Consider the following 27489-nt stretch of genomic DNA (forward strand, 5'->3'; position numbering starts at 1 on the left):
GATTCAACGTTCGAAGCTTATGAATACCGAACCTCCGTTTTAAAGACCAAGCCATAGAACATGGAAGAACGATTTGTCTAGACGACTGGTGGGTGAGGACTCAAATAAGTAACAGCGAGCATCGACAATTTAGAAATTTTCATCGTATATTTGAACGCAAGTAAGATATATGCAAGGAAGAATACAACAATTTTCATAAGAAAAATAATACAACATAAATATTTTTCACAAATAGATTTGTATTGAAAATAAATTATTTATTTTATTGTTTTTTTATACAGCAATCAAATGACACACATATTTGTTTGTATTTTTATTTTTTAACAAAATTTACTATTAATACTTTTTTTTTAACGGAAAGAAAACGATAAATGGATAGTAACTTGCCTACCCTTGACTATTTATTTTATGACTTTGTCTAGAAACATGCCAATTAATAACAGTTTTTTTGGAAAGTGCTTTACAACGCTTAAAAAAGCAACTACAAGTGCTTAAAGTACGTTCACCGGCGGAGACCCTGTCTCTATGCGGGTCACATACAAAAAAGTACTGAAATACCCCTTTTATAAATACTAGTTCACACTGTTTACATGTCTGGAGCCAAAGTTTTTTTTGTTATTATTAGTTTTTAATATCACTGGATTGGTATAATGTTGATGAAAACATGATCAAATAAATTCGTCTTCTAGTACTTCTAACTACTACTTTGGATTATTTGCTGTAAATTTGAAGACTCCTCTTCTTTGGCTTCGGTTTTCATTCTAAAAAGAGAACATATAAATTAACATCCAAACAAAAAATAATGAAAATCTAAAACAACTTACTGCTAAACGATTTCCAAAAAGCATCTTCGCTTTATCCTCCTCCTGTGGTGATGCCCTCTCACCAGCCGAAGTAAGTGGCTGTCTTCTATGAATTTGCAACTTTTGCTTAATAGCCTGCGATAGAATAACCCTTCGACTAACTGATTTCATTGCCAACAACAAATCCAACCATGTCCATGTAACATTGTGATACTCTAGTGTAGGAATGACCAATGAAAAATCTGTAATATCTTCAAGATTCTTCTCTTTATTTCCCTTATAGCTAACACGCACAGGCACTTCGGGAATTTTAATATAAATGAAAAGTTTATTCTTCTCTGCTCGTTCTTTCATCTTTTCAACATCATCTTTTTCAATTTTCACATAAAATTCGGAGTCTTTAGAACTTTTCTTTGATTTTGATGCTTTTTTCGATGATTTTTGTGATGACGATGAACTGCCTGAAGAATTTTCTTCAATATCATCGACTGCCTCAGTCTCGGATGCATCACGATCGGGAAAACAGAATTTCAACATTGTACTGTAGAATTTTTTTGTTATTGCAATTGTAATGGGTGCAACATTAATTTCAAAGTGTTCCTTAACTGAAATACCACCGACGGGAGGTTTTTCACGACAGAAAACACGTAAAACTCGCTTGTGCGTGTCAACGGGCATATCTTTTTGAATTTCAGTCGGACAAATGACTTCTTTGTAAATTTCACGAGGAATTAAATTATTCATTCGGATGTTACCCAGTTCTAAAAGATGTTCTACGGAATCATCGCTTTTGGATTTTTTTGTATACAAAAAGCCACTGAGTACGAGATCAGCAATACCAATTTGTCCATCGGTTTCGGTGAGACGCCATTGAGCTCGTTTAAAACATATTTCATTTGCTCGCACAATCGATACGGATTTGTTTGCCCCTCTGACATTGGTTATTTTACTCATCGTTGAGAGTTGGGTTTCTTTGTAGCAAAGCAACATCATATCCAACTCTTCACTGAGATTATTTAGTTCCTCTTTACTGTCCCTTATTGACTTTTGGACTTGTTCGAAATCAATACGTAACTCTCGGGAATCACCCTCCTCGGCACGTGCTTTGCCAATTAAATGAATATCCTTTTCCAAGGAACGAATCTTCATCAGAAGACTACGAATTTGAGTTTGCAAATGTTGAATGGGTCTCTTTTGATCTTCACTCGAATATAATTGCAATTTGAATCGCATACGAGCAAGTTTCTCTAGAGCTTGTTTTCTTTGAGGCTCAACAAACAAAAGAAGATTATTGACAATGTCGAGAATCATTGCATACTGTAGGGAGTTTGTGCAAACATCCAAATCATGATGCATAAGAGTGAATGCATCAGCGGGATCATCTTGTTTCTCCCAAGGACTTAGCGTTTCTTCTGATGGTGGGGTTGGAACAGTTTCTATGGAATTCGGATCTATTGGATCGCCATAACTTACATAGAAGAACTCACATTTACAGCGAGAAACAATACGCTGGAGTTGAAGTGGCTGAGCGACGCCAGCATCTGAAGCCGATGAAGCTCCAACTGTCTCAGAAACAACACCTCCCACACTCCGGCCACTTCCAACAAGATGTGGAATATCTGGCAGATCATTGATCACAGTAGCATCTTTATCTTTCTCCTGGATATTATCGACTGTCAACCACATGATTTCCTTTTCGAGAAGAGAATCATGTTCTCCAGCACTGACAGTAGCATAGTACTGCATGCATTCGAGCAGACCTTTCCATGTTGTTTTCGAGACCAATGATCGATCTCTCCAAACAGGACTATGCACTCTTTGTAAGATTTCTGCTTTGGCTGCACTTATTATAACATAACCCGATGTCTCGCATCCTTTAAGTAAGACCTGGGAATTAACGAGAGATATTGACCAATTTTCATGCATAATGTCTTGGGAATTACAAGCTTGTAAACCCTGCAAAAGTAATTCTCTTGTCTGAGTACTCTGATCATCACTATAGACATTAAATTTGTGATCAGCCTCGGCGATTAATTGCTGTAACATAGCAGTAGCATGACTAGTTTGTTGAGGTTTCTTAATTGCCGTCGAAGCATTCTCTCCCCCGATTGGTAGAACTTCTGGGGTAGCAGTTCCACTTTCATTGCGTCGATTTTTGATAATATTCGAGTTTGCTTCTTTACGGAATCCCTTAACTGCTTCAGTTGAAAGATTATTTTTCAATTTTTGCGATTTCATAAAAGAATCAAAAAGTGCAAAGGCAACATCTCGGTTATTTTTAGTCCAGGCACCCTTCAAATCGTAAACAACCAATTTGTGAGCAGGTGTGGAGGTTTTACCTTTGGAATCCTCTTCATTGGGAATTAATGCCTCTCGTCCATAAGACACTTTATCAACACTTAGAAAGTAAAAACGCACAATTTTAAATGCATCCGAATTGGCAATATTCTCTGAACTGCTTTCGAGTTTCTCAGTTAAAATGCTTTTTAGCCAGATTTCAGCATCATTTAGTTCACAATTCATATAAACAGTTGACCAATCGGCTCTGGGACGATGAATCAATCCATCATTGATGGGACAGAGGCTCAGACAATGTTCTGAACTGAAAGAAACTCTACCGCCATTTAGTTGAAAGCCTTTATGCAAAGCATGTGACATCCAATAGAGAACTTGAAATTTGTGAAGGCTCATTTGCAAATTGGCTCGTTTGTAATGTCGACTTAGTTGTTTTTTTCTTGGTCGAACATTATTAAAGACATGTCCTCGACGAGTGGGCCTTGTTACACCTGACAATATCAATTTCAAACTCTCAAACCATCGTAAAGTACTGCCATAGAGAACCAAACTTGGAATATCTGCTTCAGTATCTTCACTAGGTACTGGTTTTGTTTCGAATGAGATCCAAATATTGACATTTTGAGATCGAAATGCACGAAAAGAATCATGAACTTGATTGCTTGAGTACTCGGGTAGTTTATCTGGAGCACATGGTATCACGGCATGATGGTCATTTGGATTGGCTAGACAAATCCATTTTAGTTTTAATGTTAATTTTAAATTTGGAAAATGTAAAAGACGACAATCGTCATAACGTGAGGCTGTCCGGACAGTAATCTGTAATTATAAATAATTCTAAACTCTTTTTGCGATGAGTACCAAAATTCTTCAAACTTACATTCAATTCTCCTTTGAAAATTATCCTAGCATTTGTCCATACAATTCCACAATTATTCCATGTAAGTTCCATTTCTTCGGTTGTATTATAGGGATCCAATGACGCATGCAAAAGTACAGTAAATTGTTTTACAATCATAGTCAATCTACCATGCAGTAAAAGTCTTAACTTATCCCAGAATGGTAGAACCGGACTGGGATCTTTTGATGGGGCTGATATTTTTTCAAAGCTTAAATTACATTGAGCCATTACTGGCTCCCAGCAAGGACCAAATGCATAGCTACAGAAATCTAGTTCGCAGTCAAAGTCATGATAGTATTTTAGAGATGTCATTCCTCTTTGAATCATATCATTTCCGAATGGATGGCCAACTTCAATTATGACATCACGTTTGGCTCGCTTTGGAGCAAGTTGTTCTGCTCCACAAAGAGTTCCAAAGAGACGCATGGCCTTCACATAGAACATTGGCTGGGGGAAATCTCTGAAATGAAAAAGGAAAAATTATTATAAGACTAAGGAGAAACAATGCGCTTGATCTACAGTTCATTGGTTTTAAACTATTTCGTTCTCAACAATTTTTAAAATATCGCAGATCAAGTGTTTTGTAAGAAAACTCACCTCAACATAAATTTCCACTCAGTACAACTAACATTGACATTTCGACACCAAAGTGTCGTGAATTCTAATCCCTCTTCTGGCCATGGACTCTCTGTATCGATTTCTCTCATTATTCGTGTTACATTTTCCGTACCATGTATAGAAGTATCAGCCATAGCCATTATTTCAACATCCGTCATTATCCAAGCTAGCAGTCTCGTTCGAACTGGTCCACTTACACTTATCTTTTTCGATCTTTGTATGTAGATTTCAGAGTTTTTCTTAACAAGATTAGCATAAAGACTCTCTATTGTACCAGCTGGCACAAGAAGACGTTCCGAACATCGTTCAGCAATTTTCTGTTCAAATAGTTTTTTACGTTTCAAACTCTCCAAATACTCATCAACCAAAAGAACATAATTATCACGAAGTTTCACTTCAAATGGATCATCACTTATTTCAACTAGGAACTCTTTGATCTACAAAAAAAATTTTAAATTATAAAAAAATAATATAAAAATAGAAATAATCTTCACCTGTATAACCATATCACTCGGTAAAGGTGATGTCACTGTAAATGGTTTCTTTTTAAAATTATGCACAAATTTCAACCATTTGAAAAGCGATATAAATTCATACTGAACTGCATCATAAAAGTCATGATCATATGGAAAAATAGCCTTAAACACTCCTATAGTTGTGACCCAAACTTTATTTGTGGGCAATACAAATCCTTCACAATTAGCTCTTTCATGTGTCAGCATTTCTAGCTTTGGCAGCGAATGAATGTCCACATCTTTCACCGTGAAAATATGCTGATCATCGATTTTTATGAAAATATTCTCGGCCGATATAAAGTTGCCCTCTTTGCGACTAACAAAAAGATTCTCCAGGAACCATTGCATTGTATGGCGCTCTGATATTTTTATTTCGAATAATGTACTCCTCTCTGCAGAGATTTCTAATATTAGTTTATTCTTTGGATCAGATGGTTGTTGGGATGGTGGCAAATTATCAGATGATAATGGAGTCGATGGTCGCGATAAATTCAATTCAGTTCTAAGTTCTCCCATATCTCGCAGCAATGTTACCACATGCATGTGTAAATTTGAATTCCACGTAGCTTCACTATTACCTGGAATATAGACTGAAATTTTGGGTCTCGAATTTTCAAATTTCTCATATTCCATTCGAATGATTTTAACATTGGCGAATATATCAGTGAAATCATTGAGTGATAATGATGAAGATCTCATTGATCTCATAATGGCCATTTGAAATTCTTCCAAACGAAAGTTTGAAACTTGATGTGACCGGGTTAGAGTGATATCGGTTAAACTAATTAATAACCAAGCATCGTGATGGTTTATAAAGAACGCACTAATATCTTTGATTTTCATTGACACCAACAGACCAGCATTGGGATCTGCTGTGGAACCTTCTAAAGCCTCACGTGGTTTCTTTTTCATATCCATTCGACCATACTGCTTGATACATTGTGTTGATTTAACAATAAACTCAGCCAAAGCTAAACTATATTCTGTTCGTAGAGTATGAACAGAGATTTCCAATTTTGTGACATTTCCATAGCTGCTTAATTTGACAAGACTTACACCCAAAAAGAATGGACTTCCAGGTGAGTGGGATTTTTTTAGATTATTTGTATCATTAATTGAATTACCCAATGACCACCATAATGATTCGATCATTAATTCTGTACTCCAATGACGTTGGTCCAATAGGAGATTAAGAATTTCTGTTTTATATCGGTTGCTTCGTTTCTCATCGAATTGTTCGAGTAGCAATCTTGTGTGACTTACACTTACAGCAGCATTTTGTTCATCAAGTTTAACCAGAGTTGAGACATTCCATAGTTCTGCACAACCTTTTATAACAACTCGTTTGAGTATCCATTCGGTGAAACTATTATTATTTGATAATGGTTGAGATGCAGCATCAGCGTCAGTAAGATGCGATAGCAATAGTGGTTGGGGTTTCTTTTGTGATAAAAAGTTATTATTAACCCAGTTGTAAATTTCACTATGATTATAAATGAGTTGGAAGGTTTTCAGTTTAAGATACAAGTTGACCATATCATTTTCCAACTGGAATACAAAAATTTCGATTAAGTGTTAGGGAAACCTTCTGCAAATGAAACCACTTACCACAGAATCAATAGTAAACTGTTCAATAAATAAAAGTTTTTCAAACTTCGTATCAATGTCAAGATGTTGAAGTGATATTTTTGTATATAAAGTTGGCAGATGAACGTTTTCATTTAGAGATTTTGAGTTGAATTTTCCTGTAATCTAAACCAAAAGGTGTTTCAATGTTATTAAATTGCTATTCATTTATGGTAGTGACTTTTAAAAAAAGGCGATCTTGATATACTCTCTTGCTTTGTCACTGCTAAAAAAAATCTAAAAAATAACTTACTGTGAATAGTTGCATTTTAGCACTAAAATCATTTTGTGAATTTTCCTTAACTGCCGAAAATGTTGCAGCTTTAATAATAAAACTAAAATTCTTTGGAATAATTGGGGCGATTTTCTGATATGCCTCATTATTGTATGGTTTTTTAACAACCATTGGTTGTTCAAGAATTTTTATTTCGGCTGGTTTTTTACGTTGTTTGGCTTCACGTAAGAAATCATAAAGGCCACCATGAATGGTTGATTTAGCATTGTTCATAGATAATGATAGTTTCTTAAAAAAGAGAAAAAAAAAAATATAAATTAATCAGCTATACAATTGAAGGTAATATAAAACTTACATCTACAGATAATGGTCCATGGGCAAAAAGTATTCCATCCAAAGCTATATCAAAACTTAATTCAGCTAAGCATGGTCTTATTTTATTTAAATTCTCTAGCGATTGTCGCCTAGAAGGACAGTGTCGTAGAATTTTGGCCTGAAACATAAGAAATTTTAAAGTAATTTTGTAAAAATAAAAAAAACGTTAAGTTGTATGAGTATTACCTGTGCTTCATTTAGAATTGCATTGACAAGCAAAGTTTTTTCATTATGAACAATACTTCCATCTAAATGAAGTTCCTTAGCAGTTGCATGGAGAAACCAGCCTGGTTCAAAGTCGTTGTTCATAAGAACTACAGAAATGTTATTAACATGAACTGCCATGAACTGAAATTAAAATTTAAGGATTCATTAAAATTGTTTATGTTTAAATGACTATAATGAGATAAAAAGTCGTGTTTTATTTCTAACTCAGTACTAAGCTCAGTAAAATTTTGCACGGTAAACAAAAATACATGATTGCTAAGGATAAACGAAATATTCGTTTGTCGTGGTTTACAGAGAATTTTTTTTCTAAACTTATACTTTTCGACTCTTCAACAACATATAAAAAAAAAGTCATCGTTATAAATCAGTATAAAACTTTTACTCAGAAAAATACTGAGTTACCACAAAAACACGGCCATAAACAGCAAGGTTTCATCCCATTTACTTTATTGATATAAGTTTAAAAAAAAAAACTCTCCTGCATGAACAAGTGAAAATGAGCCAGATGCACTACAACCTACAGATTTATTATCCTCGTTCTTGATATGAATGATTTGGTTTTTTTCATACTTCAACTCTCCTTCTCAAAACAAAAAGCGTTGGGTTGGTTTTTTATACATCAGCTTTTTCTTCAACAGAAGAATTTTAATATTTTACAACCCATGGATTCAAGTATTCGGTATATTAGTAGATTACAGATTATCTATTGCCACCACTCATTAGGCCAATCAGCAGTTGATGGTTTATTTCTAGTGGGGTGGAAGATGCTTCGAACTTTATGTATGTATACTATATGTCAAGGGGTAGAAGTTACAAAATTACGATTAGCACATCTGTTGATCAAGACATCATTCTTCAAGTCAAACTAAAAATTACTGAAATTAAGCAGTGATCCGATTTCCCTAAAGGAGATGAGATATTTACTGCATATTTTTCAGCGTGGGAGGTAAGGAATAAGTCAAGTCGGAAGTTCTAGTGGGTCATGGACTAACTGGGTGTAAGGTGGTTGTATTCCGCGAAGATATCACCATACCTCCCCTGGGGTGTTCTCTGATCAGCGTATTGATGAGTTATGGACATTGAAAGCCATGATGAGTTATGGATATTAACATGCAATGGATATTCACACAATGCCACTTTCTGAAAACGGATATTTGAAAATTATTTTGGATATGGAGTAACATTCGGTATCGAAAATGGCATAAGTGAAATTCTGATTCAAATTAGTACTTCTATACCTATAAGCAGACGTGGATGATATGTCTACGGATGTGAAATTTAATCCGCATAAAATTAAATTCCGAGTTGGGAAGAACCTGGCAGGCAATATACTTTTCGTAACATTAATAAAATGCAAAAGCATTTGCTTAGAAACTTTTCTTGATCATGCAATTTTTTGGGATTTGTAGAATTTAAATTGTGGATCGGAAAGTAGGCATTCAAGACCTTCCAAATCCCTTTTTAGGCAAACATGGCGATTGCTTCTTTAAAAACAATAATTCCCATGTACATAAGTAAATAAGCTAACTCATTGAAATAATGTTTAACTAATATGCCAATAAATAAGTAGTAGGTAAGAAGCAAATCTTGAAAAACAAATCATTAACAACATAATACATTTTATAGATACCCCCCCCCTCGATAGTATAACAGGAAATAATATTTTAATCCCCTTACTATAACAACAAATAAAATAACTATAACACTAACAATATAAGATAAAAAATAAATTCAAAGTACAACAAATACCTTACCTGAGCAAAAGTAATTATACTCGGAGGCACTTTTGCCTGTCGAAAATCAGGCATTCCTTTTCTAGCATTTTGCCTTTGATTTTGAAGACTTTCCAATTCTTTTAAGATATCAACAGGGGAGCCATTGTTTTGTTTCGTATCGATATCTTTATTAATTCTGATGTCACGAATGTAAATAGATAGCAACTTGGAGACTTCGGTATTGAAAAAACTACTTCGCAGGCATATCTCTTCAATTTGCTACAATTAAATTAAAATTATACTGATGGTTGATGAATCAGTGATAAAAATCAATTAAAAACAAGTGGTGGTGGTGCACCAATCAATTATGATAGCTTGCTTACCACTGAAAATCCACTCTTGCTAATGTTAACATTTTTCAAAGCTAATATACGTATGCTAATCCGTCCAATTCGTACTTTGGCTTTAAGTTTTCTTTCCAGATACCAACTTATGCTTGCTGGTAAAAACCTAATATTTATTAGAAAAAGAGTAATATTCATTAATCAGAAATAAATCATAAAATAAAAAAAAAATTGTTACGTCTTCGTTAGTGGACTGGGAATTATGGCCCAATTGGACCAATGTTTTACTCACCAATAAATAAACACGAGGAATAGCAAAACGCATATAAGAGTTTTGAATAGCATAATGATGATTTTAATTTATGGTTTAATCATTTTAACAAGTAATCTATTTGATTTTTTGTGGTTTAAATTTGGAAATTAGAGGAAAACAACTTTTGTGTTGTAATTTTTCAGTGTTGTCTTTTTTATTTTATTTTTCTCTTTTGATGACGTTTATCATTTTTCGTTGCAGTGTCAGCGTTCGGGAACCTGAAAATTATTCATCGTCTACAACAGACTTTTTATAAGGGTTGCTTACACTTTGATGATTTACATGAATGGCTATTTAAAAAACTTAATGGGCGCATTCACAAACCTAGGTGCTACGTAGTCGAGTTTCAACTAGCTTTTGGAATGCGAATTTGCACTACAAAGCTAGGTGACAGATGCAATAAAAAAAAATGTGTTTTGAGTGGTTTAAATAGCTTTTTTTCTTTGAAATTCCTCAATTTCCTGATTTATATTCACATACTGCACAATTAATTTTATTTTATATGCTTTTTCCATCAATTCCACCAAATTTAAAATTCAAATAGAATTTGTTTCCATCAAACAGCTGACTGAGAAATGTCAGCTAGCTTTGAAGTCGAAATTTTTACACTACGTCGGAGGGGAAATTTCAACTAATTTTTTTAGCTCTTTTCAGCCAATCAGAACGAGTCGACTACGTAGCACCTAGGTTTGTGAATGCGCCCAATGGCTAGTGTCGTGCAACTATTTTTTTTTTCAACTTTTATATGGCATAGCAGTTCATAACTAGCAGTCCATGTATTGTATGATGTCAATGTGCAGTACGCTGTTCGACACAGTGAAATTGAAAAGTCTCCACCTCTTTTTCGCACAGAAACAATTATTGCCGGGGACATTAAAGCCTAATACATACTTGTGAAGCAAGTCGTGAAGTGAATTCATACCACAGTACACATAAAAAGGTAATATCTTCCAAACTGACATTGGCCGCCAAATTGTCAAAACATGACAATTTGGCGACCAATGTCAGCTACCGTAATTCTTAATTGTTTTAAATTACCGACGAAAAACGCACGAAAACCGAAAAACCACGCACACCACTAATTTTTTTTACATTTTTTTTAGCAACAACGAGGAAAATTTGTTATTTTTTAATCTATAATTTTTTCAAATGACATTTTATAAATTAAAACAAAAACAAATTTCGTGCTTACTGCTATTGAAATTAAAGGCCGACCTGACAGATTGGTGCCGATTTGTGACAAACTAATTTTGACAACGTTCGGAAGATATTACCTTATTATGTGTATACTGTGAATTCATACAATTTTTGTTTGTTTTCAATTGTGAACTTAATTTTTTATCGAATAAGGAGAGTAGATTCACGAGTGAAAGAGATTCCCGTACATTTTGCACGTGAACTACTTCACGTCGTGAAGCAAAACTCTCCAATTTTTTTTCACAGGAACGTTCACGGGCGAAGCCTAGTACGCTGCTGAAGCGAAACGAAAAATTTTCAAGTCTCCAAAGTCAACAGCGAATATATTAACAAAAAAAATAACATCGGGTATTATAGAAAATCAAAAATAATTAAAGTACAAATCAAAAAATTCGAAAAAAAACATCAGAAAATAAGTTTTGAATCAAAAACAAAACAAATTTAATTTCGTTCAAGATTTCGTTAGCGAAATTTTGTATGGAAAATTTCGTTTCGCATCAGCAGCATACCAGGCTTGACCAAAAAAAAAATGTATCGGATTCACTTCACGACTTGCTTCACCAAGTATGTACTCTAGGTTTAATTGTAAGCGGAAAAATTACATTAGAGCTTTTTTGTTTGCCTTTCTGAGATGTGTATTTGCTTTTATGTTCTTATTTAAAGCTCAGTACGCGGCTGAAGCAAAACGAAATTTTCCATACAAAATTTTCGTTAACGAAATCTGGAACGAAAAATTTCGTTTTTGCTTTTCGTTTTTCAGTACTCAGCTATAGCGAAAAATTTGAGAGTTTTCACTCATTTGTCACTTAATTTTTACTGTCCTGTGCATTTTTCTTGACCCCAAGAGCAGTGTTGACTGTTTTTTCACTTCAAATTTATTAGGGGTATTCACGATCTGGTGCAACAGGTCTAGTAAAAATGTAAAATTTTATTTTTTTACAATAGATCGTGAACGCCCCTCTTCTTATCTATAGTAAATATTGAAGCATGAATGATGTTTTTTTTCCTCCACCATTGCTTCTTCTTTTTTTCCATTTTTTATAATTTAATTCTTTGTTTTGTTCGGGTTAATTAATTTTCACTAATTATTTTACATCAAAAGAAACTAAATTACGGGACATGAGTAGCGACAACCATTATAAACAGAATAAAAAAGACAAACTGTTTATCATGGGCGACGCGACGGTGAGTGCCATCTGTCAAAAATAATTTAACACCATTGTATTTTTATTTTGCAATAGGGTTAGGGTATAGCAAAAGTGCAAGACCATTGTAAAATTTCAATCCATATATTTTGTTGTTGTAGTGTTGTAAGATTTTACACTTTTGCACTTTTGCAATGATACTAGACCAGTTGCATCGGATCGTGAATACCCCTATTTATTTCTTGCTTTAAAAAATATTTTCTGTTGCTTTTTCTTGATTTTAAAATAAATTTAATTTTTTTTTATTTTGACTTTGACATCAGAATACTCAATAGGGGTATTCACGATCCGGTGTAGCAAAAAAGTGTAAAAATGCAAAATTTTGTTTTCTACTACTACAACTATATAGACAAATTTTGCACTATTGTATTTTATTTTTGCAATAGGGTTGGGGTACAGCAAAAGTGTAAAAAAATTGTAGTCTGTATATTTGGTTGTTTTATTTTAAGAAAATGTTACACTTTTGCACTTTTACAACGATACAAGACCACTTGCATCGAATCGTGAATACCCCTAATGATATTTTTCGTTAGCATTTTCGTTGTAGACTTTGGAGACTTGAACATTTTTCGTTTCACATCAGCAGCGTACTATAGGATTGTTGAAAAGCAAAAACAAAACAAATTTAATTTATTTCAAGATTTCGTTAACAAAATTTTGTATGGAAAATTTTCATTCGCTTCAGCTGCGTACTAGGCTTAAAACACAAGTTTTGTATAAAACCACTCAAAACCTGAGAAGTGAAACAATTTATCGCATACTTTATCGCAAACAAAACTGTCAAAAAAACTGTCACTTTTTATTTGAAATATCAAATCAAAACAAAAATTGTCGGTCAGAGTTGCTTTAAATTAAAAGGATATTATTTGTTTATTGCTATAAAATGAGTGACTGGAAGCTTTCTCATGAGGAAGTGATAAAAGAAATGAACAACTATTCGTAATTTGCAAGTTTGTGGAATATTAAAAGCTGCGTTCCTTTGGAAATATTTATCTACTGCTTAGAGTACTTAAAACTACTTTTGCTATACTGAAAAAGTAGTTCAAAGCAGCTTTAAGTACTAAGCAGTAGATAAATATTTCCAAAGGAACGCAGCTAAAAGTGCAGAGTACAAACGGCTCGACAAAAAAATTAATGATGAGCTTCCATATATCATTAAGTGTTCTTTTTTCTAAAAATCGATTTACTCCATAGCCTGCGTAATCATCTCATTTGGGCTCTAGTGAAAATAAGCTATAAAAAATGCTGAAAAACTACAACATAAAAAATAACTAGATGTGTACTTATCCTAAAAGTGTATTTTCTTCAAATTAGAACAAAAAAAAATACCAATTGGCAACTCAGCCTCAAATCCTTAAACTATCTTCCACCAGGTGTCACCCCATGCGTCATAAAGTCATAAACAAAATTTTCATACAAAAAAAAAATCCATCAACGTTCTAAAAGCTAAAAATGGCATTTCTCTTTCAATGTATTAGTATCTAGTGTATGGTGTAGAAAAGAAAAAAAAAAGAAAACCGAGCAAGGAAGAAAAAATTTTCACACACCAGATTTTCACCTTTTTTACTCAAAAAATAATACCCATACCTCTTCAATTGCCTACAAACTAATTCCTATGATGTTATAAATAAATAAAAATATAAAATTTCCAAAAACTGCAAGTGATATTCGTACCAAAAAAAAAATATATTTAAAAAAAAAGAAGAAATAAAAATACACATTCATTCCACTCCACTCTTCTTCAACTCTCACCACTACTAATTCAATAGAGAGAATATTTTATTTCGAATTTACACTTTCCATTTAGTACGGCGTGTGTGTCAAGTCAAGTGAATTTTATTTTTTCTTCATTCTAGATTCTCTCGATCGAATCAAATACAAAAAATAGAAAAAGAAAATATAATTTATTCATCTTTAAAATCATTTTCATAACAGCCAATGGCGGAAATTAATAATAACTAAAAAAAACTATCCGCGATAGTTTTTTTTAACATTTTCTGTGAGAGGTTTCAAGAGTATTTTTATGCGTGCGTGAATCCAATTGTCTGACGGACGGGCGAACCGAACACAGATTCGTAGACGCTTCTAATAAAAAGAAAAGTGTCATAAAATTGTATCTTCTCGAGAAACACTCCTCCATTTAGCTCAAACTTAGAGTAATGATTATCCAGGAGCCAGTTCAGGTAAGGAAGTTTTCTTTACCCAAAAACCCAAAAGTGGCACAGCACAATCCCCTTTTTTTTACGGAATACGGAAACCACAAAATTAAAGTGCGGGGGAAAGTCAATTTATTGATTTTTTTTCTTTACAAGAGTGCAGTTACATTTTGTTGTTATTTATTCTGTGTTTTGCAGTGCAGTTAGATAAAAAAATAGAGAAATAAATTTATATTTCTTTTTTTCTTTTTTATTCTATGTTTTGTGCTTTTGCTATGCTGCCGTGACCGTGGCTTATACAATAAATATACACCTCTTGGTTGTATATTTTACACAATATTTTACACCAAAATGTTATGATGAAAGGCTGCCATTTGGCATTGCTTGAACCACTACGATAGCAAGGATGCAGTATTTCTAGCCGAACGTCTCTGTTCTGAAGGTAATATAATTTTATATTCTAACATAAAAATCTATAACTAAACTAAATGATTAGGGGGAAAATTGCGTTTCAATTTTTAGTAAGAAACTATTGACAAGAGTTTTTTAGTTTGTTATTGACTACGTGTAGGCCCCGTTGATGACATTGAATTGAAAACGAAAAACCCAGTTTTGTGTTTTGTTTTATTTGCAAAAAAGTTGCAATGTAATTTAGTAGATTAGGTCAGCATAACATGAAAATGAAAAATTCTTTGCAATAAAACAAGAGAGTAGGTAGGTAGACATTTGATCTCTCTTGACATTATCATGAGTTTCGAGTACCTACTTTACCTCCTATTTAGGTATCTACTTTGTATTAATTTAGAAAAGTAAATTCTTAATTGTAGGTAGTTTTCTTTTGTTTTACTATCTTGTTGTAAAGTTTTTTTTTTATGTTTTATTTCATTTAAATTAATAGGCCTTTAAATTCGATAAGTTCAAAGGAGCTTAGTGTATTATTTGAGACTTTGGCCCGTATGCATAAAAAGTAGTAAATACCTACTAGCAATATGAAATTCATAAGTATAAACTAGGTTTGATATGCACAAAATTTGGATAAAAAAGGTTCATGCTTTACAATTTTTCAAGTAAAAGTATTTACTATTTTTTATGCATATGACCCTTTTTCTTGAATTATTCTTAGTTTTACGTGAATATGTACTTTGGCTCGTTGTTAAGAATCTATCAAGCTTTTTCAAAAGACCGCTTTGTATTTAAATGCCAATGACACTTATTTTTATTGTATAGCGAAAAAATTCCTTAACTCATCGACCAACATACCAAAAAAACAAGACTTTATGAAAAAAAATCACTTTCCTCGCTTCTAACCTTAAAACGGGCTGCGTTTCGAAACTGACAACCTTTGACGAGAACATCTGAATTTGAGAAGAATATGGTATTACCTTTGATTTGACACAAATATCGCACAATAGCTCTATGGCATGCACAATGCACTTTACCACGCCAATCGTTCCAGCATGCGGACTTGAAGATCTGTGCTTTTCGTAACTACTAATATCCCTCTTTTACTTCCAATTTGAAATTTTATTTAGCTATACTTTATGGGAAAAATTATTCGTAATGGAAAAAATGCTCAAGAAAGACAAAAGTGTAGGCCTTTGAAAATCACTAACTCTTTGATATGATAATATGTAGCACACACAAATAGTTATTGAAATTCAATTTCTCTAGACTGGTAGACACTCGTTAAAATAACAATTATAAAAGAATACCTACAACCACAAAACTTGAAACTGTGTCAAGTAGTTATAGGCACCTGCCTTGCAATAAGAAATCATTTTTAATGATAAACGAAAAAAAAAAACATATCCTTCAGTTTCCACATGGAAGTATGATTTTGTTCAACAATGCCTAAATATTATCTAACAAGCAGAAATAAAATGTTAAAATTGAAATATTCACTTAATTCCATTTTGTTTTACAATACATAACTTACCCTAACCACCGAACCATGAAGACTAAAGTTTTCAAGGGTTGGTCTTTGAACGAAGCAATAATTGTTTCTTAATATGACAAAATTCAAAAATATTTGCTTGGGCTCTGTAGTGTTTTTACACAAAATTTAATTAAAAAAAAAACAAATGTGATCGAAATTGACAGGTATCGTTTCGAGCAAGAGACTTGCTCAATATTTATTTTCTGATAAACGAGCAAACATTTAGCGTCCCTACTGCCACTAGACACGTCATAGTATTAATAAGCTTATGCAATATGCATGTATCTGACCAATGTATGTTCAGTCCATCCGTCTCTCAAGAGAAAAACGGCCAGGGATCCCATTTTTTTGTCTTGGCTAACTTTGAAATGACCAACACAAAAAATCCAAAACGAGCGAGAATGACGAGATTTCATATCGAGCGAATGAAATACCAAGCCGTCCCTAAGGGTTTAAATACAAAAATGCGTTTTATTTTCTTTTTATACTTCAACATATTTATTCACATATTTTTAATTGTAGTTTTTGAGAGAGAATTTTCGTAAATAAGTATTTAATCACCGGCAAACTATGAAATTAAACAATCACACAATTGACATCAACAACTTGAGAACTTGAGATATTTAACGAAAGTGACGAGGGTATCCAGTCACATTACCTTATGACAAAAAAGTTCTATGAACTAAAATTTCTGCAGCAATGCCTTTCAAAAAGTAAGAAATTTGAAAAAAAAAAAACTGTTTTAAACGGAGCCAAGTTTTCCTATGTTTGAATTAAGTTTCACATAAAAAAGCAATGAGATATAAAAGGAAACCAAGTTCTAAGATTTGGTTTTCAATTTCAATAATATTGAAATATTAGTAAAACGTGAAATATAAAAAAAATATTGTACTTTTTATTCAAAGGTTATAACTAAACAGACCATTGATACATTTCAAAACTAGATCCGTATGAAAATTGTTTTAAAGTTTAACAATTGATGTAACGTCTGAGATATTTGCCTCTAAAACTCTTGAATCTGCTTAATTTCAATAGTGTGAACACTTGGCTCAAAACAATACAACTATACAATATATACATTCACTTAATTGGTTTTGATATATAACTTATTTTGAAATTCGTCAATAATATGACCATTAACAACTCAGAACCTATTAGAACAATAAGCTTAAATAGCTATTAGAACAAACAAAGTTATTCAGGTCACCAACAAAGATTTTACAGAGCAAAATATAAACTATCTTTTTTTTAAATAATTTTTATTTTATAAAATCTATCTATACACTTTATATTAATAGACAATTTTTTCTTCAATTCCAGTGGAATCAGATGAAACTATCTTCATTCTAGCTACCAGTTATTATCGTTCGAGCATGATTCATCAAGCATATTGGCTTCTAAAAGAAAAATCCCGACGTTCACCTGAATGCCGTTTCCTTCTTGCCAAATGTGCGTTCCATCTCAAGAAATACTCCGAAGCCGAGTGTGCCCTATCGAGTGTCTATTTAGGTGAATTAAAGAACTTCGATGAAATAGCGAAAGACTTTGGTGAAATAGCATGTTTTGTGCTCCAACTAATTGCTCAGATTTGTGTCAAAACAGAGCGTGACTCCATCGCTGCCGATGCATACCGAAAAGCTTTAAAGCTAAATCCGTTCCTCTGGACGGCATTTGCTGAACTATGCAATCTTGGTGTCGATATCGATCCAAAAGAAATATTTCAAGTAACTAGTACTGATATTTTTAACACAAGCCAAGGCAACACCAACACTAACTCGATGGTGCTCTTTGGCAGCGGAGATGGCTTCCCAGGCTGCTGCGATGGAACTCAAACATTGTCTGGAAATAATGGAAGCATATTGCAACACCAACAAACCACTCTGGGAGGGGATTTAGTCAATAGTCTTAATAATAGCTCTAATTATATCCTTACAACGCCGGTTGACCAGTCAAATACCGTCAATCTGATGACACCCAACAATAACAATCTAAATAGTTCAATGACGATTCTTCGGGGTGGTAATATTGGTCTGGGCGGTGCTCCTCCACCTATTTCTAATAACCTCAATACAACAATCGAGGATACGCCTGCAGTTTTCGCAAACAACAACAATAGCAGTAATATCAGCAGTAGTGGCGGAGGCATAGCCTACATGGAGACAAGTAATTTTGATGGTGGTACACCATTCCGACGGCAATTCAAGTATCTTTCGGCAATGAGTCCGTCAACACCTAGTTTTGGCATACTACCGATTAGCCCGGGAGACACGCCCTACATAAATCTAAACACAACTATGCACACGCCATCACCACAAACTCTGGTCGAGGCGAATCAAGAGCAAAAGGCGGTAGGAAAAAAATTAAAAACACACGTAGGCAGTCTGATAAATCGCAAAGAAACCACAGCTAAACCAGCAGTCTTTACACAAACTGGCAACATAACTCCTCGTACGCCGAACACTTGCACCACAGGCGGTGGCCTGGGAGCACAGAATGTCCGACGAAGTTCGAGACTATTTAGCAATAGCAACTATTCGGTAAAAGAGAACAACAAAAGTCCTAATATAAGTAAATTCGTGCAACCACGTTCACCACCACGAAAGACCAAACAGCGAATTCCTAAAATCTCCCTCAGCAACATTGAAATGAATGAAAAAGACAAAAAAGAAAAAATTGAAACCATCACCTCCAATGACAGCAAAGTATTGCTAAACAATAGTCTGAATAGTGCCCAAACAATGGCCCACCATGTGTTGAATTTAAAACGCCAAAGTGCAGAGGGTCTAATGGCACTGCTGCGTGATCTTGGCCAGGGCTACTACCACCTGACGCGGTACAACTGCCAAGAGGCGATCAAGAGCTTCGAAACAATTCCAAAGCACCACCTCAGCTCTAGTTGGGTGCAGAGCCAAATCGGACGTTCACACTACGAGCTGCGAGAGTACGAGAATTCTGTGTCAATATTCCGTAAAATACACGAGAGCGATCCTCATCGATTGGACTCAATGGAGACCTACAGTTCATCGTTGTGGCATTTGCAAAAGGAAGTTGATCTATCTGCTTTAGCACAGGATCTAATGGCGCAAGATAAAAACTCGCCAATTACATGGTGTGTATCGGGTAATTGTTTCTCGTTGCATAAAGAGCACGAAACAGCAATAAAGTTCTTCAAACGGGCAGTGCAAGTAGATCCTGATTTTGTTTACAGTTACACTCTGCTCGGTCACGAGCTAGTTCTCACCGAAGAACTAGACAAAGCTCTGAATTTCTTCCGAACTGCTGTGCTCAAAGACCCACGCCATTACAACGCCTGGTTTGGCATTGGCACCATCTATTCCAAACAAGAAAAATACGAACTGGCTGAATTGCACTATGACCGTGCGCTTAAAATAAATCCCAAAAATTCAGTAATTCTGGTGCACATTGGTGCCATGCAATATTTCATGCAAAAGAAGGAACAAGCGCTACAAACCTTGAATAGAGCGGCAGCGATAGACCCGAAGAATCCGCTGGCCAGATTCCATCGTGGTTCAATTTATTTTTCACTTGGCAAACACCAAGAAGCGCTCCGCGAACTAGAAGAGTTGAAGGAGATTGTGCCAAAGGAATCTGTTGTATTCTATCTCATTGGAAAAATACACAAAGCTTTGGGTAATGTCGATTCGGCACTGATGCACTTCAGTTGGGCGACTGATCTCGATCCAAAAGGCGCCAATAACCAAATTAAAGACGCCTTCGATTCAATGAGTCATCCATCTTGTTGCCCGCCTATGAATGATCTTAATCTTGATCCAGATTTGGAGCCGATTTCAGAACGAAGTGATGACTCAACGCAGGCGCAACAGGATGTTAATTATGATAGTGATAGTTATTAGAGAGGAACAAAATATAAAAAATTCTGGTATTAAAAATTAGAATTGATAAAAAAAAATGATAAAGATTGAAGGAACACAAAAAAAAAAAATAAATAGAATAACAAAATAAAAAAAAAACAATGGAAAAAACAAAAATTATGAACTAATGTTTCAAATCAAGTCGACGATGTGTCCACCCTCCTCAATATTATATATTTGTCCTTTGTATATTATTTTTCTGTGGGATGGTACCCCTCCCCTCCTTCTTTGATGTTTCTATTTTTTTGCCCTTCAGCTTATATGATGATACTTAGTATTTTTTTTTTCATCTGTCATATATAAAAATATTTTTATTTTTTTAACTTAAGATATTGTAGATAGCTTATTTTTTTTTATTTGAATTATTGTACAATTAATTACAAAACTTACATTACATGTTCAAATTAAAAAAAAAAAAACAAAAAAAAAATATTCATTTGAGAAGAAGAAGAAACAAAAAAATAATTATAAAATAAACAGAGTTTAATTATAATTAAAAAAAAACATACAATTTGATGAAGAAAGTAAAAAATGTATTCTCTCGCAAATTTATATATAGTCCTGAAGTTATTGAAAAAGCGAAAAAACATGAAATAAGTAGCCAAAACGTTATGATATAAATGATCGACGAATATGTAAAGAAAAATGAAAAATGATACTAGGAATTTCTAATAAAAAAAGAAATTGAATGAAAATAATAAAAACAAAAAACAAGTAATTATGAAAATATGTAAGATCTATCTTTCATCATGTATATTTTTATTTTATTTTCTTCCAATATTATGCAGGATAAATGTGTATCTAAAAATTTTAAAGGAATATTTTGAGAAATTTCTTTAAAATATAATCATCATCATGTGCAATGAATTACAAAAATAACTTTTCTGATTTGAAACAGAATGGATATTTTTTTGATTATTTTTCTTTTTAGATAAATTTGTAGCTGGTCAGCTTAATACATAAAAGGTAGTACATACCAGAGTCCAAATCGAATCAATTTTAAAAGAATAAAAGGAATTGGGTGGATGCAAAAAGCTTCATTATTGCGCTTAAATCTGATTTTTTTTTCTTTCGCCAACAAATCTCAATGGCTATAAAGTGCCTATCTACTTTAGTACTCCTTGCAAATAATTCACACCCATACGAATTTGGCAAAATACAAAATTGAGAATGTGCGACTAGAATAGGAACAATTTGATAAGAAACCTAAAAATAAAATTAAAGACAGAACAATAGCAAACACCTTTGACAGTTTAAACTTATCTGTATTAGACTGTCTCATTAAACTTCTCATTACTTTTCTTTTCCGAATAGTCTATAACTTGTCTCTATATCCAAATTTGTATCAGCTTTTACCTAGGATTGAACTATATTTTGAAATTTTGTTAGGTTATGTCAAACAGTGAGATATATTGATGAGTGGAAAGAGTCATATAACTTCCTTGGACCCCCGGTATCACCAATGATATTTCCTTTTATTATTTTAACAAATCGTAGGTCTCAGGAGAATGACTAGTTGTACTTGGTACAGTTTTTATGAACTATAGGGATTCAAATCCCATGAAAAGATGACTCTTCAAACTACACAAATTTTTTTGTTTGGCTATCAAAGTTCAAAAAATTTGGTGAAAAAATCGAGATTTAAAGTTCGAGCAACAACTTAATTGCTGAGTAAAATTATATTTTTTTTATGATTTTTTGTTGGAACTTTTTTCACCTGTAATATTATTGTTCGCCCGGAATTTTAGAAGCTATTGCGAGTTTCCCCCGAAGGGGAATTTGTTGTTTTAGTTCTATTTTCAATTTAACCTTCATTTTTTCTTTAAATCCTTTTCTTTTATTAAAGTTATCCGTTCTGAAAGTTGACTTGGGTTTGTTTCCTTCGCAAATGCAATAATTTGGAATAAAGAGATAGAACAAAAGTAACAAAGGAAAATTGTCATATGGTTTGTTTTTGGAACTCAAATATTGAAACTATTGTTCAGATCGGAAAAAACCCTACCAACTGAAAACCAAACTAAAAAATTGACTGACCAAAAAAAAAGGAAGTATTAACATCCCTTGTCCATAACCTAGATAAAATCCCCCGCTATAGTATACATCAATTATTTCCCTTAAACCCAAAAATAAAAATTCTCCATTATGATGACTTATTTTTATTTACTAAAACTTTATTAAATGCCATTATAAATAAATATCCTGCGCAGTCAGTATTAAAATTTCATATGTTTTTCAATTGTAGCCATCAAACTAGAAGTTAAAATTGAATCAATAGCATTTTGAACACGAACATCCTTCAATAAATCCATTGCCCGATAATCTCCCTTCACCGATTCCAAACTAGGATAAAGCAACTCATAATGTGTCTCTGCCACAGATGGCTTATTGAGAATATTAAGAATTTTCTTTTGCAATTCAATTTCTGGATCAGGTTGAGCGCCAGCATTTGTTGCAGCATCACCCAATTCGAGTTTTAATTGGAATTCTCTTCTTTCTTGGAGATACTTGATGATACAATCGTATTGGAGAACTGTGAGTTGTAAATTATCGGCAAGTAAGTTGAGAAGAGTTTGTACTCCGTCCGGATGTCTTTCTTTTAAAGGTGGCGCAGCAACATTTGATGGAGCTATAACTTGAACAGCTTTGGGTAGATTGCTGTTGGCGATGTGAGGGCCGACTCGAAGACGAAAATCGTCGCCAATTAGATTGATAGCATCATCGACTGGCATGTTCCGATGTTCGGCAGGTACACCATAGAGGATGTTCACTGTGATGCTGCGTAGTTCCTCATTTTGTGGGGTAACCAGTATAGCGTACATACAGCCACGAGAAGATATGTTGGCGAGGACTTTTCCAAGGGAAACCTCTTCATTTGGAAACAATACATCTACTTGGAGTCCGAGAGTTTTTAAACGATTCTCAATGTATTCAGCGTAGGCACTGGAAGAGTTTCGAGTTTAGTAAGGCGATTTAAAGAATGACAAATATAGTAGAGTGCCGTAAGATTTATACCTCGGAATCAAGGGAAAGTCAATGAATCTTTATATAAACTTTGGAAATGTGTTTTTAAAAGTATATAGAAAAATGTTAAAACAAAATTTTTGTCCGCTCTTAATTTTTAATATTTTTTTTTTTTTTGTATATTTATTATTTTTTGGATTTTTTTATAGAAAGGAGAACTATTAAAAACTTGATCTTGAGTTTCTAAAGACTGCAGAATTGATGTGTTGTGAAGGGACAAAAAGGGACAACATCAGCTTTTGGATGTTGTTAACGCAGACCTAAAGGCAGAACTGTAAAACTAGTTTTCAAATTTATACTTTTATTGCCGCGACTAAACAACTATACTTTTCAAAAGGTTTTTGTTTTGTTGAACTTGAATATCCAATCAGCTCACGTTTCTGAAATAATAACGTTAGAATGTTAAACAAGAAATTTGTTTACTACTTTTGAGGATATCCTATGTGAAGAAATTTGTTTAAACATAAATACATCGTTCTTTGAAACAGATTATTTAATAAGAAAAAGCTTATAAGAAGGTTTACTACAGGTTTTACGAATAAAATTGATTGATATACATGAATACATCAAAAACTAGATACCTACTGTGTTAATTGTTTTTTAAACAAGCTTTAGACGAGAAGATATTTAAATAACAAAACGAAAATTCAGGATTTATAGCTAAATACACTGTAAATTTCATATTTTTTATCTTATATCAAACATAGTGAAATTATAGCTTTAAGTATGGTTTTATTTTGCTTTTTTAGTGTTTTTTTTTGGCGTTTTAGTTGTTTTTTAAACCAGCGTTTGACAAAGAAGATAGTGTGAACAACAAAACGAATTTTTCAAGATTTATAGATAAGGATTAGAACTAAATTTACTTTGAATTTCTTGTTTCTATCTGAAGTCTAAAATAGTAAATCATAGCATTTAATAGGGGTTTGTATTGCCTTTTTAGCGTTTTTTGTGTTTTTTTAAACAAGCTTTAGGTAAACTTTTTTGTGTAAAACATGCTCAGAACACTTTACGACACGTAAAACGCATTAAAATCGATAATTCTATTCTTTTTGTTGAAAAGAATTCGAAATAACGTCGGCCTCATAAGGAAACCTCGTAACTCCCAAACAAAGTTTTTACAAGAAAGACGAACGAGTAGGGAGACAGCAGAGTAGTTAGGGACTAGCATGCTGTGCTAAATTTGAATTTAAATCTATTTAGTTTTCGAAATTACTTAAAATTTTCTGGGTTGCTCCACTGACATATTTTCTAATAAATGGCATTCAAAAGTAATTTTTGAAAAAAGGTGGAGTAACGAGGTTTCCTTATGCATGGGGCCGACGATAAGTAAAATTACCAGATTTTCAAAAATTGTTTTTAATTCAGGGATAAATGATTTTTCAATATTTACTCAAAAGCTATTATGTATTTATTAGCTTTAAAATGTAGTTTCGAACAAAAACATATGTATCTTAAAAAGAAGCAAAATTATAGTAACACAAAAATGACATTTTTCAAAAGTTCGAATGCGGGTAGCGGGGAAGCGACACACTTCAAAATTGAATCACCATAGATTTACTTCCTTATATGTAGTTCTAGAAAGCATCCTCACAAAGTTCGAGCAAAATCTAAAATGAGACAGCAATTCCGATTGGACGTTTTCATATGGAATCACTAAGCGGTACTAATTTTTCAGTAAATTGTAGTTAAAAATATTGTAATCCAGAGTGGTAACTTTTTTTTTTTAACCTTGTTATTTGAGCTTTTAGTAATGAAGTCCAACACTCGTTTCATTGACTTTACCTGGATTCCTAGATTATATAAATTTTATGCTTTACGGCACTGCACTGAGTTACTTACGTATTTTGTCTATCAACAACAATAATCTCGCAATCATTGTAATCTGGGTTATTTCTTGTGGCATGATTGAAGCCTTGAACTTGTGCTGGGAAAGGTTGTTTATTAGCAGCTGCAGCAGCTGCTGCTCCTGGCGCATTTGGATTTGGACGCTTTTTATGTCCAGCATTTCGAACAGATATTTGATTGCCTTTGAATAGGGATTTGTTTAAAGCTTTTGCAGCTTTGTTGGCAATTTCTTCGGATTCAAATTGAATAAATCCATAATTTTTCTGGACAAGTGAGTCGATAGGTTTGCCATAGGGAATGGCAATACTTTCTAGTTCTTCTTTGGTGCATACCGGGATGTTGCCGATAAATATACGGCTAATAGCCAATTTGGGATCTTTTACCATGCTTCCATTATGTTCTGCCATTTTTTCAGTTTGTGGTTTATTTTGTTTTATATAATTTAATAAATTGTATTATGTTTTTTGAGAATAAAAACATAAATTTATTTTTTAAGCGCTAGCAAATAGTAAACACATCGAATGAAATGTCAACAGCGAAAAAAAAAAAACACCGAATATCGATTCGTTCTTATCACAGCGCTGTCTTTAAATTATATCTGAAATATTGGTACTAGAATTTTTTTGTTAAAAAAGTAGTATGCTAATCTTGCTCATTAATCGGCTTAAAAAAATTGCATTCGAGTTCCTTTTGGATCGTAAAACGGGATAAAACTAATTTCTCTAAAAAAAGTTTGTTTACGCACACGCTATTGAAGTTATCCTTCTCATTTACAGAAATTCACTTAGAAGGTTCAGAATTATTATGAGCACTATAGATCGTGTTACTTGTTAATCCCTTTGGCATTTCTTTTTCAAAAAGTAAATTTTCATACTCAAAGTTCCAACGCCACAAAAAAAACTTCAATAAACCCCATTCTATCTTATAGCTTGTTTTCACTAGAGCCCAAAAATAAGATAATTTCGCTAATTATCTCATTTCGATTGTTAATTTAAGCCATAACTACAATGACCTAAAAAGTGAAAAAATGGGAAATTTACAAAAGTAAAAATTTTTTATTTCTTTCTAGCGCTATTTATTTTTTATTTATTTTTGGAAAAAACTACAATAATTGTTTTTTAACCCATCATCATTATTTTTAATTTTGTGGTTGGAAAAACTGTCACAAAATGAGTTTGAAAATTTTCACTTTTTGACTTTTTGCAAAAAGTATGGCCGTTGTAGTTATAACTTTAATTTGAAAAATGAACTGCCCTAATTTCCGAAATTTTCTCATTTGGGTTGTAGTGAAAACAGGATATTAGAGGGCAACAAAGTTACGCTTATAAAAGAACAATAGCTCCGATCAATTGGAGATGGAAAATAGTTTACTCATTAGTAGAAATAGTACTACAACTAACATAGTTGTATTATATGAACACCCCTTATAATTTGCTTCTTTTGCAAGAAAAAATTGAAGTAGTTTTGGGTTCAAATGGAAGCAATATTCGGTGAAATAATTTATAAATAGAAGGCGTATTCGTGAAACGGTGTAAGCTCTGTGTAAACCTGATAAAATGGTAAACGTGGTAAACGAACTGTCAAATCCATACATCCAATTTAAAACATTTACCAGGTTTACCAAGAGTTTGCACCGCGTTTCATGAATACCCTAGAATAAAAACGTATTCGATTCGTAAAGAAAAAAATCAATTTTATAAATCAAAATATAAATTTACCAACGAAAACCCCATACAAATAAATAAAAGTCGTGTTCAAAATAAGGAGCGTTCATATTCCACCGGTTGTTTCTCTACTTCAATGTTTAATGGGTAAATTGGTAAAACTTGCAAATGTAACAGCGGGATAAATAAAATTTCGCCCATAACTAGGGATTTTCGGAACACCTACAAAAATTATATTTTGTATCGTTATGTTGGTAGCACTGCTAAAATTCACGCATAGGGTTCGGGCTTTTTACAATTGGAGTAAATGCTACTAAACTGCTGTTAAACATCAAATAGGTATGAGTGGAGGATTTTTTTTGTTGTAGCCATTTTTCAGTTACTTTAGGTCCATTTTCTTCACTCGGAGTTGAACAAAACTTGAGAATTTTTATATTAAAAATTCTCAAGTTATGTTCAACTCCGAGTGAAGAAAATGGACCTTAATGTATCTAGGAATTATTTTATTTTTATTTCAAGAAGCAAAATTATTATCTTAAGATTTTAAGCTTTATATTTGTCTTTCGAATGATATCCTCCAATTAGAAATCTTGAGTGGAAATAC

General features: G+C 33.1%; 3 protein-coding genes across 3 annotated transcripts; 1 reads left to right on the forward strand and 2 right to left on the reverse strand.

The window, feature by feature from the left end:
- Positions 1-219: 219 nt before the first annotated feature.
- LOC129908923 (protein hobbit) lies at positions 220-10133 on the reverse strand. Its single transcript, XM_055985761.1, has 12 exons — positions 9948-10133; positions 9695-9821; positions 9351-9590; positions 7555-7716; positions 7349-7486; positions 7012-7281; positions 6741-6884; positions 5112-6680; positions 4597-5054; positions 3979-4459; positions 825-3917; positions 220-761 (listed from the first exon to the last, which is right to left on the reverse strand). Exons 1-12 carry the CDS (start codon positions 9998-10000, stop codon positions 702-704), a joined length of 6795 nt encoding a protein of 2264 aa, XP_055841736.1. The 5' UTR covers positions 10001-10133; the 3' UTR covers positions 220-701.
- A 3718-nt stretch (positions 10134-13851) lies between these two features.
- On the forward strand, positions 13852-20621 carry LOC129909186 (cell division cycle protein 27 homolog). Its single transcript, XM_055986196.1, has 3 exons — positions 13852-14553; positions 14893-14968; positions 17783-20621. The coding sequence occupies exons 1-3, from the start codon at positions 14530-14532 to the stop codon at positions 20335-20337; spliced, it is 2655 nt and encodes an 884-aa protein (XP_055842171.1). The 5' UTR covers positions 13852-14529; the 3' UTR covers positions 20338-20621.
- Positions 20622-22495: 1874 nt separating this feature from the next.
- On the reverse strand, positions 22496-25765 carry LOC129909187 (nuclear receptor coactivator 5). The gene is made up of 2 exons (XM_055986198.1): positions 25216-25765; positions 22496-23295 (listed from the first exon to the last, which is right to left on the reverse strand). Exons 1-2 carry the CDS (start codon positions 25626-25628, stop codon positions 22569-22571), a joined length of 1140 nt encoding a protein of 379 aa, XP_055842173.1. The 5' UTR covers positions 25629-25765; the 3' UTR covers positions 22496-22568.
- Between the last annotated feature and the right edge of the window lie 1724 nt (positions 25766-27489).

Source organism: Episyrphus balteatus, chromosome 2 (genome assembly GCF_945859705.1).
Source record: "Episyrphus balteatus chromosome 2, idEpiBalt1.1, whole genome shotgun sequence".
In the NCBI taxonomy this organism is placed as follows: Eukaryota; Metazoa; Arthropoda; class Insecta; order Diptera; family Syrphidae; genus Episyrphus; species Episyrphus balteatus.

What these genes read in the sequence shown, in the direction of transcription:
- LOC129908923 (XM_055985761.1), bottom strand. Translation starts at nt 10,000, where the DNA reads ATGCTATTCAAAACTCTTATATGCGTTTTGCTATTCCTCGTGTTTATT. An exon ending in TTCCTCGTGTTTATTTATTG is followed by an intron (nt 9,822 to 9,947) that starts GTGAGTAAAACA and finishes AATAAATATTAG; the next exon opens with GTTTTTACCAGCAAGCATAA. An exon ending in CTAAAATGCAACTATTCACA is followed by an intron (nt 6,885 to 7,011) that starts GTAAGTTATTTT and finishes CTTTTGGTTTAG; the next exon opens with ATTACAGGAAAATTCAACTC.
- LOC129909186 (XM_055986196.1), top strand. Translation starts at nt 14,530, where the DNA reads ATGATTATCCAGGAGCCAGTTCAG. An exon ending in TTATCCAGGAGCCAGTTCAG is followed by an intron (nt 14,554 to 14,892) that starts GTAAGGAAGTTT and finishes TTATGATGAAAG; the next exon opens with GCTGCCATTTGGCATTGCTT. An exon ending in CGAACGTCTCTGTTCTGAAG is followed by an intron (nt 14,969 to 17,782) that starts GTAATATAATTT and finishes CTTCAATTCCAG; the next exon opens with TGGAATCAGATGAAACTATC.
- LOC129909187 (XM_055986198.1), bottom strand. Translation starts at nt 25,628, where the DNA reads ATGGCAGAACATAATGGAAGCATGGTAAAAGATCCCAAATTGGCTATT. An exon ending in GTTGTTGATAGACAAAATAC is followed by an intron (nt 23,296 to 25,215) that starts GTAAGTAACTCA and finishes AAACTCTTCCAG; the next exon opens with TGCCTACGCTGAATACATTG.